Here is a 17,823-nt window from a genome sequence, read left to right as displayed (position 1 = left end):
ATAGACTCTAAAGGCAAGGCTGCATTCTTGTTTACATTCACAAATTTGATAGGAAAAAGACAGTGCGTATAATGAAATACACTGTGGCAAATTCTCATATGCCTCAGAATCTCATCTTTAATACAGGAAGTCCCATCCACAAAAAAATCCCCACAAGAACCTTTATCCTTTATGTCACCCTATGAGGTTAAGTTTTGTTGTCACCCAATGAGGAAGTATTTTTTGTTATCCTTGTTTTTCAAATGAGAAAGCTAAAATTTTAGGGAGAATAAGTCATATAGCAGCTAGTGGTGGAACTGTGATTCCAAATCAGGCTGCTTAGCTCCAGACACTGAAGACATCATGTAAAAATCCCTGAACCACATAACTCTCTTTAAAAGAAATTAGTTATAATTAGCTTCATTTTATTCAGCCTAAAAATGGACTAAATGGACAATTATACAACTTAGTTCCAAATTATCACAGAATTTAACTTCCATGAGAAAGTGGCATATAATGCACATTATCAAAGTAATAATTTGCTCAAAGTGCAGTCTTGGGAAATAAAAGAATAAAGAATCAAAATACTACCAATTCTTTTTCATTAAGAACACTAGTTTTGTTTCCTTTATATGATAAAATTAACAAATAACACTAGGAACCTAGAGTAAATGTTTTATAGCATTTTGTATAGTATTATGTATAGTATTTTGAGTACCATAAATACACATACATGTAAATTTTAGCCTTGTAAAATAAACACTTCTAATGTCCTAATACAAAAATCAGTTTCTATGAGTTAGTGTACCACTAACTTAAATTTCGGGGTTACTATCTAATTTATCCAAGTCATCAAATCCCACAACTGCAAATAATGTCAAATTATAACATCCAACCTGGCTTGCCCCAAAACTTAAATAACAAATTCCATTCCCTTATGTAAAACTTTTAACTACAGGCATTGGTTTACATGTATAACAAGCAAGTTCTCTGTAAAAAACTAGAGTTTCAAAGTCACATAATGAACAAGATTCCTGCTAATTTGATTACAAAATACTAAACACAGAAAATAATCCTTCAAAATTTTGATATACTATACCAGTAAGCCTTCAATTTTAATTATAAACTGGAGTCTAAAATTTTCCCTTGAAGCACAAATCTAATTATTACTCCCATTGAAAATAAAAACAACAAAGATTAATGGCCCCTCATCATGTATAGGATAAAGGCCTCTCATATTGTGGCCAGTTCATTTTTTCAGTCAACTTTTCCGATAAGGTCCCAGAACTCCATCAAGAGGTATGGTAGATCTATTCACCAAATCCAGCATATTCTTCCAGGCTTTGGTGCATTTGAGACAGCTTCATAACTCAGTACAGTAAATTCCAAATGATCCTTCAGACCCCAGTTCAAATATTACCTCCCTGAAACTAATCCATTTACTTCCTGAACCAAGGTTGCTTTAACCTACCATGTTTTCATAGCATGCACCACAAAAAACTGAACCTGAAGAATTATGCAGTCTACCTCATAAACTGCATGGCATACATGTTTGTTGAACTGTACAAGGAAATCTGACTTAGCATTACTAATTTCTAAGAAAAATATACTCAAACTCTGTAAAACTAAAAATCTTAAATTTTTTGATTGATTACATGTAGGTATTAAACAGTATATTAGGTTTGCTCCTTTCTAATTTTCCATTAATTCAGACAGACCCACAATTCCACGTATGGGATCCAGTAAACCTTTGTACGGCCTCATGAAATAGTTCCTCTTTCCTGTAATGCTTTATAAAAGTTATTACAAAGTACTGGGTCTGCCACAGTATTTTCAGCAATTGACAAACACTACATTTTAATTATCTCTTTTCCCCTTTAGAGTTTACCCCAGGTTTATGTAGAAGGCACTAAATGTTTATGAAATTTCCTGTCATCTTCAAACACAGATGACATCTCAGAGCCTTCTAGTCCTTCTACCTAGAAAAACATTCACCCAGGTTTATGCATAGCTTGTTCCTTTCTTTCTCCATTTCTGCTCAAATGACACATCCATAGAGAGGTAGTCATCATCTTACTTAAAACATTCCCTTTTTCCCATCTCTAATCAACTGCACTACCCTTATCCCACTATTTTCTCTCTCCCTTAATTCCATGAAGGTGGAAATATGTCTTGATCATCATATCACTGGCACCTGTAACAATGTCTAGCAGAGAATAAATGCTTAAATCATTAATGAATTTAGATGAAAATATCTAGAATGCTAACATCCAACCTGTAGAGCCTAAAATTTAAGTTAAATAATTTTTATCCAAATACTACTCAAAAACATGTACATTCTTCATTCTATGAATCCTGCACACCTGGAGAGTAAAAAAGTGACCTTTTAAAAACGAAGTGATCTTGGAAATCATCTAGTCCTGTGGCTTTCAAATCATGCTGAAACATCCTCGGACTAATGGGGTTGGGGGCGGGGGAACTTCACAAATTCCCTTAAGCATTTAGCTATAACTGCTTTACACATATCAATCTGTTTTAAGACACAAGAGTACACACAAACAAATATTACATATACACATAAATACTTTATATGCTAAATTTAAACACTTTAGAAACTACTAAACTCAGTTGGTGGGTTAACTAGTTTTGCTATAAACCTACGAATATACCTAAAATTCTCTTAAGTGTGCATGGATAAGAAAGGTTATCACTCTTTTTTTTTTAAACTCAAGAAGAGATCTGCTCACATAAAATTTCAAAAACTATAACCCTAAAACACTAATTTATTCACTACTAAATCAAGGCAAAGCTCAAGGTCTATCTGCTCAGTACATGATCTCACTGAATAACTGTGCAATAAGCAAATGTGTAAAATTTGACATCAATATTATACAGTATTATTATTTTCATTATAATATTTTTTATTTATCTTAAGTTTTTTGTGTTCCTTGAGATTTTGTAATTCTTAAAAATATAAAGAGCTACTGAATATTACTGGAAAGCCAACAAATTTTCCTACCACTTTCAATAAACTTCCAGTTATTTAACACCTACTTAATTTGATTAATCAAGATTTTCTCTATAACATGATTGTTCTCGTCATCTTTATAAATGCTAATGTTAAAATTTAAACCTTTTTTTGGCACGTTCTAAAGCATTTTAAAAATATTAGGTAGTAAAACATAAAACCAAAAGGAATCTTACCCTTTGAATGACATGGTAATTTTACTGCATATTATTTTAGTGATCAGTGAAAAACTCCTTACAAAAAGAAAACTAAACACACAATTTGTATGTAAGATAAGAACTATAATTTGCTATTTAAAAAGCAACACAAAAATACATTTCTGCCAGATATGACACAAATCCAAATGTTTCTCTCCTAAACACACTGTATTATATAATCAGTCATCACATCTTATCCAGATACTGATATAAAATGGAATTATATTTCTACATCCAAATATATAAATGGAAAAAAGGTTTATCGATACAAGTTTGGAAAAATTTAAGTCTACTCAATGTAATCCAAACTGCCAGGACACATAATTATCTCCTGCTTATTTTATCATTACATGGCATAATAAAAGTTTACTGAGTCTGTATTCTCATCTCGTAAGGAAAGACATTTCCATTCACTAAAAGCAGAGAAAGGATTGGTGTCCTGATATCAAACTCTCTTAAATATATATATACACGCTCTCTGTATCTCAGTCATCATAAGTCACTGGAATATATATGAGCAAGGGAAATGTAACAGAAAAGATTTCTAAGTCTATATTTAAGGCCACATTTTCAGATTTAGAATTTTTCAGATTTTAGAAAAATAAAATACGTATATCATAATGGACATAACACCCCACAGAGTAATCTAGGCAGCATCATCAAACACATTAATATTTCTCCACCAAAACATTGGAAAATTAGGCTAAAAGGGATTAAAAGCTATAAATAGGCTATTAACTCAGGCTAGATTTTGCCACCATGCTTATTTTTTTTAAAAATTTCAGTTTTCAAAAACTTTTGCATTTTGGACTTCCTATAAGGGACATTAAATCATCTTACCAAGTTTTCATAAGAAGAATGCTACTGAAAGTAGAGAACTACTACTTTGACCAGGCATTAGGAATAAAAGATGGGGGGAAAAGTCATAAAATGTAACTTAAAGAAGCCCAAATCTAGGAGGAGCTCATGGTTAAGTACTAGCAAATATACATTACCATGTACAAAAACAAAATATCTCCTTTAACCATGACCTTAGCCTTTCAAAATAAGGCACGAAATATAAACGTAAATTGTCAGAAGTGAAACAGGATAATTACTTTATTCATAACTTCCTTCCCTCAGTTCCTTTCTCTTTACACAGTAGTTCCATTATTTCCCATAGATAAGAAGCAAAACTGTTCTACCTCACACCATACAGAAAAAATTAACTGAAATTGGCAGAAGCAAAACAGTAAGAAAGGATTCAATGAAGTAAAGGAATAGAGGATGCCTTTTTCCCCATCCTTTTACAGCTTCTGATCTGTGGATTGGGAAACTGAGCACTCTCATGGCAGTGACAAATGACAACTGACACCAGCTCAATTTAATGCATATTATTGAGCAGTTACTATGTACTATGCAATATACAAGGCAGTAGAAACATAAATTTAAACAAGACAGAGCCCTACTTCTCAAAGGTGCTCACAGTCCAATGGAGGTTATAGTGGGAAGAAGGGATGGACAGTTAACGAGTGACATATTCCATAAGAGATTTAAGAATAAGAGTAGTATAGCCAAAGGACGTGGGAGTAAGTAATAAAGGTTTCATGAAGAAAGCAGCACACTACTGTAGAGTTTTGAAGAAAAAGAAGTTTGTCAGGCAATGGAAAAGATAGAGCGAAAAAACACACAAAACAAAACAAAACAATGAACGCAAAGAAAAAGAAAAGGAAAACTTCCAGGGTAAGTGCCAAACATGTCCAAAATATCTTAATTTATCTAGATAGACTTGGATTCTGAATCTAAGCATAAACAAAATGTTAAAGTGAGCAGATAGGGGAAATTTTCAGGGTTTTTTTTCCAGAAAATTTACTTTTTTGCATGTCTGTATTAAATAACCCATAAGGTCCAACCAAAAAATAAACATTGTAAAACCATTTTATTACTTCATATGCAGCATATTGCAAGTGATATACCAAGAGATTTGCATATGTATTTCAAAGAACAAGATGTCAGAAAAACATAAGAATTCTATTTCTGGTCATCACTAATACAGACAAAAGTAAATAAATCAACAAACTACATCACAGTTCTGTGGTAAAGAGATTCGTTTTTCAATGAAAAATCAAAGATGCCAAACAGAAACTAAAACAAGGAAAACCACTTACATAATATATTGAGGAAAGTTTCAATGAACAAAACCAAGGTAAAAATTATCATGTTATTTTTAAAGTGTAAAACCTTAATTTTCATTGTTTTTTTGGTATCTTGGCTTCTTTTGCTTCTTTGTGTTACAAAATGCACTAGAGTTCTAGGTAACAAAATCATTTATTTAGTAGTATCTTTTTCCTAAGACTGTATGTATCATTGTATAAGTTGTCCTGAAATGCCTATTCAAGCAGGCATATAGCATAGAGTTTGCTTTTAAATATGTGACTATAACAGAATGAGCTTTCTAGAGTTAAAAAATTTTAAGACATTTGAAAAAATACTGTAATCACATAACACTGCTTTTAAAGAACAAAAAAATTACAAACTAAGTTCTTTTTACTGGTCTATTAGTGTCTATACATTTCATACATACAAGGGAAATAGGAATTTTTCCTATACTATCAGAAAATCTTACGACATAAATTTGTCACTAAAAAGGATAAAACTTTAACTTCCCACAGGTTTTGAAAATGTTGTAATCATACTTCAAAACACAATTAGTTGGAATGAGAATATTCAGGTTATAAATAACAGTAAAGCATCTCTGAAAAATGAAAAGAGTAAATTAAACATCCAAAGTTATAAAGTAAAAAACAAGTTTCTAGTTCTCTCGGGAAAGCATATCATTTCAGAGTTTTATTTTCAAGATTAGGTACTCCTCAAATAAAGGAGGCTTCAGTTACAATAATTTTACATTAGGGCTTCATTTTTCCACCGTATTAATTTATTTTGCAAATGAAGTGTTACAGAAACTGAAAACTTAAAAAAAAACAAAAAAGTGTCCTTTGTTGTTGGCTAAATATACAGGTAACTCTCATTCCCCAAGAGTATCAGATTAGGTCATAGAAATCTCTATACTGTATACCTACTTAGAATAGAAATTCTGCCCACAAATAATGTTTTTATTAACTTATTTGTATTAAGGCAGCATTAAAAATGATGCAAAAAATGTGAAGTAGTTTCTCACTTCCTATCTAAAACAGCAAAGTGTTCACTGAAATCACAGCAATAGAAACCCTCAGGAAAAAAATCTAAGGAAAGTACCATTTAAAAATTAAATGAGGATCTTACAAAGTCAAGTAAGAAGTGGATGAAGTGGAAGGAGTTTTGTCTTAAGGTTTATTCTGCTTTCCTTTTCCTTTAGCATATGGCATTACAAAAGAACTACAAACTGAAGAGTTCAAATACAAAGTTTACTAATGACTTTGGTCCATTAAGAAACACTTCAATGAAAGAGATCTGAATGTAGATTTTGAAATGTTAACCACTTCAGACCCCTGTGAGTCTTGATCAATGCTTTATATATCTGAGATATAAAGTTACCTTTCAAAATTGCCAGAGAAGTATTCAGTGACATTCGGGAGATAAGTGCTATAGAGTAAGATAAGCATTCCCAAACAACTCAATATAAAATTGGTATATAAAAAGATATTCTCAAATTTCTAACCTACCCTCACCTCATACTTTGTTTTAAACGCAAATTATGAGTTGCACTGATGATTAGAGTTCTAGAAATTCCTAGTATCAAGCATGACAGGAAATGTGTTCAACTTTGAACACTAAATTCAAGTGTGACCTCCCTCAGGAACAGCTTTCGTTAACTCAATACTTTCTACCATTTAGCCAAAATCTAAGGGTCTATTAGGGTTTTTAATAATTAGGAACCATTCAGATGATGGAGAATGGAAGAGGCGTCTAACCAATATGAAAATGAAACAAAATGTGTTTGTACCTGATCTCCTGAATGTTAAAAAGTGAAGATGGTCTCCTAGGATTGGAAGGAAGTTGATGTTTAGGTTCCTTCCGAGAGGGTGGTACCCGTATGTAAGACTGTTACGGTGGGAAAACCGTACCCACAGGGTCTGAAATAAATGCAAATTCTAAAACCTAGGAAATGTTTTCATGAAAGAAAACTACAATTCGCATTCGCTAAGGACCCTAGTTACCAAGAGTTAGAGGCTGTCTCTTGGACGGACCGCAGAACCTCAACTAAGAACTACGAGAGCCACTGCTAAAAACTCACTCACATCTTCCGTGAAACTTTCTAAGTTAGAGCCAAGGCAGCAAGAGGTGAAAAGGCCCCGGCGGAAGTGGAAACCTAGGGCTAGCAACTTCACAGACAGAATCGTCTCGGGTTCCTCCGCCATCCGAGGACCAATCGGACTCTGTCCCACAACAGCACGCAAGGTTCACCCTCGGGGTGCGGTGAGAAAGGCAGCATCACAGCTGCATTTCTTCCCCTTCCACCAACTATAGCCTTCATTATCCCAGGGTCTGGAGACGCCTGAGGCCCGTTAGCCAATGCAGTACCCCCCACCTTACACCACACATATAGGCACAGAGAAGCACACACAAGTTGCGGGTGATGTACATGTAGTGAGAGAATGTGAATATCCGGAGGCTGCCGCAGCTGCGGGGATGGTTGGCAGCGCTGTCTAAAGCGGCCTCGGGTCCTGGGCCGCCGCCGCTACCGCGGTCTCTTCCTCCCCAGGAAGCAGCGCGGCGGTGGCGGCGGCGGGAGCCCGGGGGGGCTGAGTCTGGGGGAAGCCTCGCCACCCGCGGGCGGTACCCGGCCCTCCGTTCCAGAGCTGCCGCCGCCGCAGCGGCCTGAGTAGAGCGACGCTTTACGTCCCATCCACCACCACCCCCTCCATACACACCCCCTCCCTCTTTCCACCGCCGCCACCCCCCCTCCCCGCCCGCTCCGCTCTCCCTCTCTCGATTGGAGCCGAGACAAAAGCAACGGGAAGCGGCGGGCCGGGGCGCTGCCCGAGGACCCCGGGCGCGACCGGCCCGGCCCCGAGGCATTCCCCCGCCTTGCGGGGACCCCGAATCCGCCACCCCCGCCGCGCGCCCCGCTGCGAGACTTCCGAAAATTTGCCAAAAACTCACCGCATGAATTTTCTTGTCCCGCGGATCCAAGATGGCGACGTATCCACCGCAGAGCCTGCTGGGAGCAAGACCTTTACCCTCTGACCTCTGCAGTGACCCCAGTGCTCCGGCTTTCCTCCTGGCGGCGGCGGCAGGTGAGACCATAGATTGCCGACCGGACCGGGTCTAGGCGGTGAGTAGACAGCTTCTCGTAGGCTTGACAGGAATTGAAAGGCGACTCATTTCTCCACCGCCCACTCTGCGGCCTCCACAGTTTCTACCTTCGACTCACTGGGTGGCTCGTCACCAGTCTGCGGCCGTTACAACGAGCGGGGACCTCTGTGGCCGCTGCTGCCCCCCTGGGGCCTGATTGCTCTGTACTGGGCAGTGGCCCTGGGTTCGACGAATGGTGAGGTGGCGTCAGTTAGCCCTCCCCGGGGATGCCGGGCGTGTTTGTGTTTGTGTTTGTGTTAGTGTCGGATTCCCCGCCCTCCCACGTCCGAGTTAGGAAGCTCTTCCTAACTCCCACCACCTGAAGCAAACCTGATTGCTGTCCACTTTTCTCCTTCTGCCCCCGCAACCTCCGGTGCTTGTGCACGCACTTCCAGGGACCGGCAGCACGTCACCGACACCTCCTGAGAAGCGAGTTCCACTCTGCAGAAACCATTGCTATTTTCTACTCACCACCCTTCCTTTTTTTTTTTTTTTTAAAAACCTAGTGGTAGGGAATATCTTGGGGAGCAGATTTTTTAAAGCACTCTTTTGTGAGCTTGGGCTTTGTGTTTATAGCACTTCTCTAGCCCTCACTTCCCACCTAAACTTGAGTGATTGGCTGGACCATCAGCAAGACTGTTTGAAATTATAGTCTTTGGTGGAAACTCCAAGAAAGTAGTCTCTGCTTTCCAGAAAGATAATTGTAGCTGAAAGTGAAATTAAAAATTTATTTGCTGTAATAAATATCTCTATTCCTTTGTAAATAGATAAAATTCTTCCTATTTTAAAATTATTTGATATTTTTAAAAGAAAAATATTCTTTGCATGTATGTTTTGAAATTCTTTAGTTTCATAATATGGAAATTCTTTTTTTCTCTATAATAAAACTTATTAATCAGTGTAAAGTGCAATTAATTTGAGTACATGAAATTTCTACCGAAGTTTTTTTTAATTAATTCACCTTTCCCTTTAAAAAAATTCTCATCCAATTTAAAATTTGTCATTGGTCAAAAATAGCAAGAAAAATAATGCTACAAAATAAAGGTTTTAATACATAGGACCCAAGTTAAGGCCAAATGATATATCTTATTCTTACTACCCCTATATTATTCACAAGGGCCCAAGTTTTAAAAAGAATAAAAACTAGTAAAATTGGAGAAATCACTTGCAAAGATGACAGGTCTGATTTGAGAATTTGCTACCTTGGATAAATGTTTGAACAACAAACATTTTCGTGATAAATGTATGGATTTAAGAGTAATAGGCAAAAAATACACCGATACTATTGCTTACTTAATGCAAGTTATTTAGGAAGAATTAACTTTAAGCCTTGTTGAAGAACAATTTTTTAATTGTCCTGTTGCTTGTGTCCAATCAGTTATAGATTTGTGAAGTTTCTTTAATACCTATGTTAGAGGATGGTTCTTAGTATTAAATGTGCCAGATTTGTTAAGGACTTAGTATATTTATGGTTTTCTAGGAAGCATTCAATAAATGGTGCATTTTGCAAAACTGTCCTATTGCATCTTTATTGCTAATAGTGAGCAAATATGCCCATTTGGTAAATAGGTTTTTTTTTAACTATTCACTTTGATAGGTTTTTCTTACTTTTACTTGAAAACAGTCTGTACTTATGGATATGTGTTTTCTATATTTTCAAATACATGTAAGGTAGATTCTTCTGCACTTTATAGAAAAACTGCTTTTCTTAAAGAGAAAAATAACTTACATAAATAGTTGTAGAAGTGGGATTCCTCCATGTTTTAATCAATACAGATCAATACAGAAAATTTTGCAGTAACGAGGGACTGAAAGGACTGGTATCTCAAATTTAGTATGTCTAAAACAGAACATTTGGATCCCATTTGTCCATTTGCTAAATCTATTTCTAATTTCTATAAACAGTTCCACCATTCACCCACTTGCTCACACATAAAACCAGGTCTTCTGTGATTACTCTTGCCCTCATGTTCAACATCCAATTTATCAGCCACTAATTTAGCCAGTTCTTACTACTTCCAATGCCATCGCCCAGTCTGAGCCAATGTATTGTTTCTTGCTGGACCACTGCAATATCCACACTCTCTCTTCTCAATCCACTTTGCCCCTCATTCCTTCAAACCATTCTCTGCATAGCCAGAGCAATCATTTTATTTAGGTTACGTCGGTCCTTTGTTCAAAACCCTCCAGTGGCTTCCTTATGCATAGAGAATAAATCTAAATTCCTTACCATGGCCTTCAAGTCTGCATGATATGGCTCCTGCCTACCTCTCCAACTTCATCTTGTTCTCACCCTTCCCATTGTTTCCCTGCTGTTTCTGTCATGAGCCAAGCTGTTTCCAATCTGTAACAGAGACTTTTAGTTGTCCTCTAAAATTGCTCCATTTTTTTCATGGTAATGGGCATGGACACATGACTGCCAAGAAGTAAGACCATATTTTGCATCTGTCCTTGTAGCCATATGATAATTCTGGCCAATGGAATACAAGCAAAAGTGTCAGTGACACCCTTTCAGAAGAGTCCTTGGAAGACAGCTGGAGCATACTTTTAGTCCTTATCTTCTTTTCTTTTCCTATATTCTGTGCCCTGTAATGAAGATGTGAAGGCCTGGGACTCTAGCTGCCAAATGTGGCCATATGCAAGTTCCCCTAACCTGGCCATGGCAGAAGCCTGTGACCTTGAGAACTTTTGGATCAGACCACCATACTAGCTCTGTACACATTACTTCCAGATTTTGATGTGAAAAAATAAACTTCTTTCCTATTTAAGTCAGTGTTTTAGTTTCCTGGCTATTAAAGCAGATGTCATGTAGTGGGTTGGCTTAAACATTGGGAATTTATTGGCTCATGGTCTTGAAACTACACGTCCAAATCCAGGTGTCATCAAGTCAATGCTTTCTGCAAAAAGACGGGCATTCTGGGGCTGACTGCCAGCAATCCTTAGTCCTTGACTTTTCTGTCACATGGCAGTGCCCATGGCAGCCTTTCATGGTTTCTCATTCTGTTGACTTCCCACTTCTGGCTGCTTCCTGTGGCTTTCTTTCTCTCTCTCTGGCCTCTGCTATAAGGCCTTCAGTAATGGGCTTAAGACCCATCCTGATTCAGTTAGGCCATACCTTAACTGAAGTAACCTCATCAAAAGGTCCTGTTTACAAGAGTTCACACCCAAAGGAATGGATTAAATTTAAGAGCATGTTTTTCTGGGGTACATAGCTCAAATTACCACAGCCAGTATTTCAGGTCTCTTATCTGCAATTGAATAAATATTCCATCTCAGGGCTTTTGCACATGCAATTTTTTTCTACCTAGCATGTGTTTCTCTGTGTCTTTATATGGATGATTCTCTTCCTCTTGATCTTAACCTCAAATTTCATCTCAGAGAGATCTACCCTGGCCACCTTTTCTAAAGTATTTTGCTCTCCATTCTCTTAACACATAACCTTCTATTTTCTTAATAGCAAATAAAATCTATAATTGTCTTATTAATGTATTGCTTATTATCAATTACTCTTCTTCCTACTAAAATGTAAGCTCCCCTCCTAGATAATAAATATTACATAAGTGTGCTTGAATGAATGAACCATTGAATGAACATAATAGAGCCTTTTCCAGGATTAGGTTGGTGTTTTTTTTTTTTTAATGTCTTAAAAGGCTTCCATCAAAACGTAATTTATAAAATCATAGCTCGGAAAACAGTACTAAACTAATGGGATATCCCTAGCCTCTGGCCCTTGATAAAAAAAAGTTTTTCTTTTTCTGGGAAATCTGTAACACTATTACAGAAAAATTAAAAATTGGTTAGTGAGGCAGACTAGCAAATCAGAAAGAACATGAGAATATAGTATCCAGGGAAGAAATTCTCACTCAATAATGGTCTGGTTTATTTGCTGGACTTCAGTTTCTTCATTTAAAATATATGTAAGAATCTTAGATTTTGAATGGTAACATTATAAAAATTTAATGGGAAGCCCAACTTATGGGTGGCATAACACAAGTTACTCATTAAGTCTGTCTTCAGGTGTTTGTTTTTAGGAGGTATGGGGGATTGAACCAGGAATGTGGGAAGCAAGCGTTCAAACCACTGAACTTTACCTGCTCCCCTCCAGGTTTTATTTTAACTAGTACTTATTTCTTAATAGTAGTGGCAAGGGTTCCAGAAAAGCAGGGCTTCCTGTACTGCTGAGAGTGTAAATTTGCCCATGTTTAGAGAATAGTGTGACAATATGTATCACAAGTCTTAAGTGTAAGCATTGGACCCAACAGTTCCTCTCCTAGAAATATAAGGATATGTGCAACCATTTGATTGCAAGAGTGCTCATTACTGCATTGTTTATTATGAGATGGGTTAAAGTAAGCCTAATACATACAATTGTACTAACCATTAAAAACTATGTGGAGGAATTTTTACTGAAATGGTACAAAGCAAAAGTTAAAATATAATTCCAATTTTGTAAAAATTTGTGAGTCTCAAAAAACTTATGGCCTTGAAGGATATACTCAAGGTGCTAATTCATCCTTCCAGGAGTAACTTCTTCCAGTTATTTTTCTATTTCATTATTTTTATTCATATTTTAAAATTTTCATAGAAAATGTTTTATATAGTACTGTATTAGTCAGCCAAAGAAGTGCAGACGCAAAATACAGAAATCTCTTGGTTTTTATAAAGGATATATATTTGGGGTTAAAGCCTACAGTTACAAGCCCTAAAGAGTCCAAGTCAGGGTATCATAAGAGGTACTTCTTCACCCAAAGTCTGTTGTCACGTGTTAATGCAAGATGACAGTTGTCTGAGAGTGTTCAGCCTTCCTCTTTGCGTAGACCCAGCTTCTTCCAATTTCAGCTATAGGCTGGAGGGCTCGTTTCTTTCTGGGCTCAGCTGCCCTGTTCTCTTCACAAGGTCAGCTGTAAACTGTCAGGTGAATGGCTTATCTCTTTTCCCAGGGTCACAAAAGCTGACAAGTTCTCTGTTCTTCTGTGTCTATAGAGCACCCTCTCTTCCTCTGTGTATCTACTCCTGTGTTCTCCTTAAATGAGTGTCAGTTTGTATAGTTCACCAAGGGGTTAGGGACTCAACGCTGACCACGTGCTAATTCCCGTCAAATCAAAGCCCTAATCTTGATTTAATCAAGTAAATATAAAGCCTTTGAATTTAAATCAGTCAAAGGGTATTACACCCAGAGGAACAGACCAGTTTACAAATATAATCAATATCTCTTTGGAATTCATAAATAATATCAAACTGCCACAAATATTAATTAAAAGTTTATCTCTAAAGAAACAAGTGGCTAATTTTGGAAAATAGCACCACATACCCATTTGCCCATTCCTGAAACCTTTCATCTTTTCTTCCATCCCACATCTAATCACGACTTTACCTTTTAAATATGTCTAGAATCCATCCTCTCTTTTCTGTTCTTATAGGTGTTCTGTTCATCATAACCTCATGATCTCTTATTTGGACTTTTGAAAGAAACTTTTTTTTTTTTCAATTAAAAAAATTTTACTGAAGTATATCATTCATACATGACCATACATAAACAATAAGTGTATATAGTAAAAGTTGTGAAACTTAAAAAACAAGAATGCACATCATCATATTGGAATTCCATACATCACCCCACCACCAACACTTTGCATTCTTGTAAAACATTTGTTAGAAACTATGAAAGAGCATCATCAAAATATTGATACTACTGACTATAGCCCATATCTTACATTTGGTGTATTTTTCCCCCAACCTCCCGATTATTAACACCCTATATTTATATTATATATTTGTTACAGTTCATGAGATAATGTTCTCCTATTTGTTCTGTTAACCACAATCCATCTTCCACCACAGGATTCGCTGTGTTAAACAGCCCATGCCTTGTACAATCCATTCAAAGTATACATCACTGGCCTTCATTTTCATCACAGGGTTGTACTGTTATCACCTCAGTTAAGTTTAAAACATTTTCATTACTGCAAAAGAAAAAATTCCATACCTCCTTACATCCCCTTATTGTTGTTCCTTAGAATTGGTATATCTTCTTTGTCATTGCTGCAAAAATATTACAATATTATTGTTAGCTATCATCCCTAAGTTACATTAGTTGTAATTTTTTTCATGCATCATGATATTCTTTTTTTTTCAAAGACTTTTATTTATTTCTCCCCCTACCTCCCCGGCCCCTCCCACCACTCCCCCCCACCCCGTTGTCTGCTCTCTCTGTCCATTTGCTGTGTGTTCTTCTGTGTCTGCTTGTATTCTCCTTAGGTAGCTCTGGGAACTGATCCTTGAGCCTTCTGGAGTGGGAGAGGGATGATTTTCTTGAGCCACCTCAGCTCCCCGTTCTGCTATGTCGTCTTCTTTTCTCTCCTGTGTCTCTTGTTATGTCATCTTGCTGCGCCAGCTCACTGTGTTGGCCAGCACTCCTGTGCAGGGCTTTCCCGTGCTGGGCGGCATTCCTGCACAGGCTGGCACTCCGCATGGACCAGCTTGCCACGTGGGTCAGCTTGCCCTCACCAGGAGGCCCTGGGCATCAAACCGTGGACCTTCTATATGGTAGGCAGGAGCCCAATTGGTTGAGTCACATCCATTTCCCACAATATTCTTAACACTTTATAAAAGAACATTCTTATGTTTATAATGTTAACCACAATCTTCATCTACCACCAAAATCACTGTTTTTTTTTACTATTTTTTTTTAAGATTTATTTATTTATTTCTCTCCCCTCTCCCCCCCCATCCCGGTTGTCTGTTCTCTATTTGCTGCGTCTTCTTCTTTGTCTGCTTCTTTTGTTTTCAGTGGCACGGGAATCTGTGTTTCTTTTTGCTGCGTCATCTTGTTGTGTGAGCTCTCCGTGTGTGTGGCATCATTCCTGGGCAGGCTGCACTTTCTTTCGCCCTGGGCGGCTCTCCTTAGGGGGTGCACTCCTTGTGCGTGGGGCTCCCCTATGCGGGGGACACCCCTATGTGGCATGGCACTCCTTGTGCGCATCAGCACTGCACGTGGGCCAACTCCACACGGGTCAAGGAGGCCTGGGGTTTTAAACGCAGACCTCCCATGTGGTAGGTGGACGCCTTATCCACTGGGCCAAGTCCGCTTCCCCAAAATCACTATGTTGTATAGTCCCTAGATTATTCTCCAGTTTCCTTTCAATTGGCATTAATGTCTCCAACCACCCCTTTCAGCCGCAATCACATTTATAAATCAGCCATGTTAGTTATGCTCACTATAATGTGTTACCATCAAGTCTGTTCTAATTTTCACACTTTTACATTAAACCTTATTAAAAGTTCTACATACAATATTTGTCATTTTATGTCTGGCTTATTTCACTCAACATAATGTTCTCAAGGTTCATCCATGTTGTCATATATACCCGATTTCATGTCTTCTTAACGAAATAGTATTCCATTTTATGTATATACCACATTGGTTGTTTCTGTTCATTGGTTGATGGACCCTTGGACTGTTTCCGTATTTTAAGAATTGTGAATTACAATGCCATGAACATTGGTGTGCCACTGTCAGTTTGCATCCTTGCTGTCAGTTCTTGTGAATGTATTCCTAGTAACAGGATTACTGGTTCATACAGTAATTCTGTATTCAGCTTCTTAAGGTACTGCCAAATTGTCTTCCACAGAGGCTACACCATTGTACATTACCACCAATAATGAAGTGTTCCTATTTTTCCACATCCTTTCCAGCACTTATAGTTTTCTTTTGTTTTTTTTTTAAAGTGACCATTCAGTAAGGAGTGAAATGTTATCTGTTTTAATCTACATTTCTAATAGCTAGTGATGTTGAACATTTTTTCATGTGCTTTTTGGCTGAGAGACTTTTTAACTAGACTATCTATATTGTTTTATCTCTTTCCAGCCTTCTATGACGAGATTTATAATGCACATCTCAAGAGACTTCCCTGCATAAAATCTTTTTTTTAAGAGATTTTTTTTCTCTCTCCCCTTCTCCCCCCCCTCCCCCCAGTTGTCTGTTCTCTGTGACTAATTGCTGGCTGTTCTTCTTTGTCCACAGCACGGGAATCTGTGTTTCTTTTTGTTGTGTCATCTTGTTGTGTCAGCTCTCCGTGTGTGCGGCACCATTCCTGGGCAGGCTGAACTTTATTTCGCACTGAGCGGCTCTCTACGGGGTGCACTCCTTGCACATGGGGCTCCCCTACACGGGGACACTCCTGCATGGCAGGGCACTCCTTGTGTGCGTTAGCACTGCACATGGACCAACTCCACACGGGTCAAGGAGGCCTGGGGTTTGAACCACGGGCCTCCCATGAGGTAGACGGATGCCTTAACCACTGAACCAAGTCTGCTTCCTGCATAAAATCTTTAACGATGTCTCATCACCTACAGTGATGCACATTCCTTTCAGTGAGATATAAAACCCTTGGTAATCTACCACCTTCCTATACTTGCAACCTGAGATACTACTTGCGGTTATATCCCAACACTGTTGTTTCATTCTTCATGGCTTTGCATTGTTCTTCCCTCAGCTTTAAATGGCCTCTTCCCACCCCTACCCCCCACCCCAATATGTTAACAAATTTTTCTTTACTCTTCTGTGGTGGTTTTAAAAATATGTCCACAAATTCTGACACTCCTTTATCTAAGAAGTAGAGCTTAATTTACATCCCTTGAGTGAATAGCTTGCTTCCAATGAATAGAAAAATGTGGAAATGACAGTGTGTTACTCTGAGACAGGTCATCAAAGGTATTGGGACTTCTTCCTTGTACACACTTGGTTGGGTCACTCTGGGGGAAGCCAGCTGCCATGTCATGAGGACACTTGGGCAGCCTGTAAAGAAGCCTGCATGGCAGTGAACTTAAAAATCTCTGGCTAACAGCAAATGAGGAACTGAGGCCTGCCAAAAGTCACATGAGTGAGTTTGGAAGCAAATCCTTCAGCCCTCTTGAGATGACTCCAGCTCCTGCCGACAACTTAACTGCAACCTCATGAAAGACTCTGAACCAGAAGTACCCAACTAAGATGATATGTATTTGTCTTAAGCTGCTAAGATTTGGGGTACTTGATTATATAGCAACAGGTAACTACTACGTCTTCATTCATTACTCATCTTTTATGAAATTTTTCTGAATTCCCCTTATTCTTCACTTAACCTTCCTATAGAATGGAGTTTTGCAATACTAGGCAATGAGCTCCTTAGACCAAGAACTATGTCTCATTTATATATTTTTTCTAATTTCTAACAGTGCAGGTAAATCTTCAAACAATATTTTGCTGGAAGGAAATATTTATTGTAAGCAACTTGGTGGTTAAGACCATTTGGGGAAGGGGATTTGGCCTAACGGATAGGGCATCTGCCTACCACATGAGAGATCCAG

The 17,823-nt window shown here is 37.9% G+C and overlaps 1 protein-coding gene and 1 long non-coding RNA gene across 12 annotated transcripts in view; one reads left to right on the top strand and one right to left on the bottom strand.

Annotated features, from left to right (window-relative positions):
* Positions 1-10,767, bottom strand: part of CNOT2 (CCR4-NOT transcription complex subunit 2) — a 118,470-nt gene extending 107,703 nt beyond the window's left edge. For 2 of the 11 annotated variants that reach the window (XM_071218949.1, XM_071218950.1), the window contains exon 1: positions 8,287-8,334. Coding sequence is in view for 2 of the 11 variants with exons in the window: in XM_071218943.1 (XP_071075044.1) it covers positions 8,287-8,430 (144 nt within the window). In the remaining 9 variants the exon portion in view is untranslated. Of the gene's footprint in view, positions 1-7,126; positions 7,257-8,286 lie in introns of all 11 variants that reach the window. The other 9 variants (XM_071218944.1, XM_071218948.1, XM_071218943.1 and 6 more) reach the window with 9 other exon arrangements.
* The window catches only part of LOC131280617 (uncharacterized), a 198,907-nt gene continuing 189,462 nt past the window's right edge, over positions 8,379-17,823 (top strand). Inside the window, exon 1 of the long non-coding RNA XR_009188281.2 lies at positions 8,379-8,458. This is a non-coding gene — a long non-coding RNA (uncharacterized lncRNA). The remainder of the gene's footprint in view (positions 8,459-17,823) is intronic.

This window comes from Dasypus novemcinctus, chromosome 12 (assembly GCF_030445035.2).
Source record: "Dasypus novemcinctus isolate mDasNov1 chromosome 12, mDasNov1.1.hap2, whole genome shotgun sequence".
Taxonomy (NCBI): Eukaryota; Metazoa; Chordata; class Mammalia; order Cingulata; family Dasypodidae; genus Dasypus; species Dasypus novemcinctus.
This window is presented reverse-complemented; position numbering and strand designations above follow the sequence as displayed.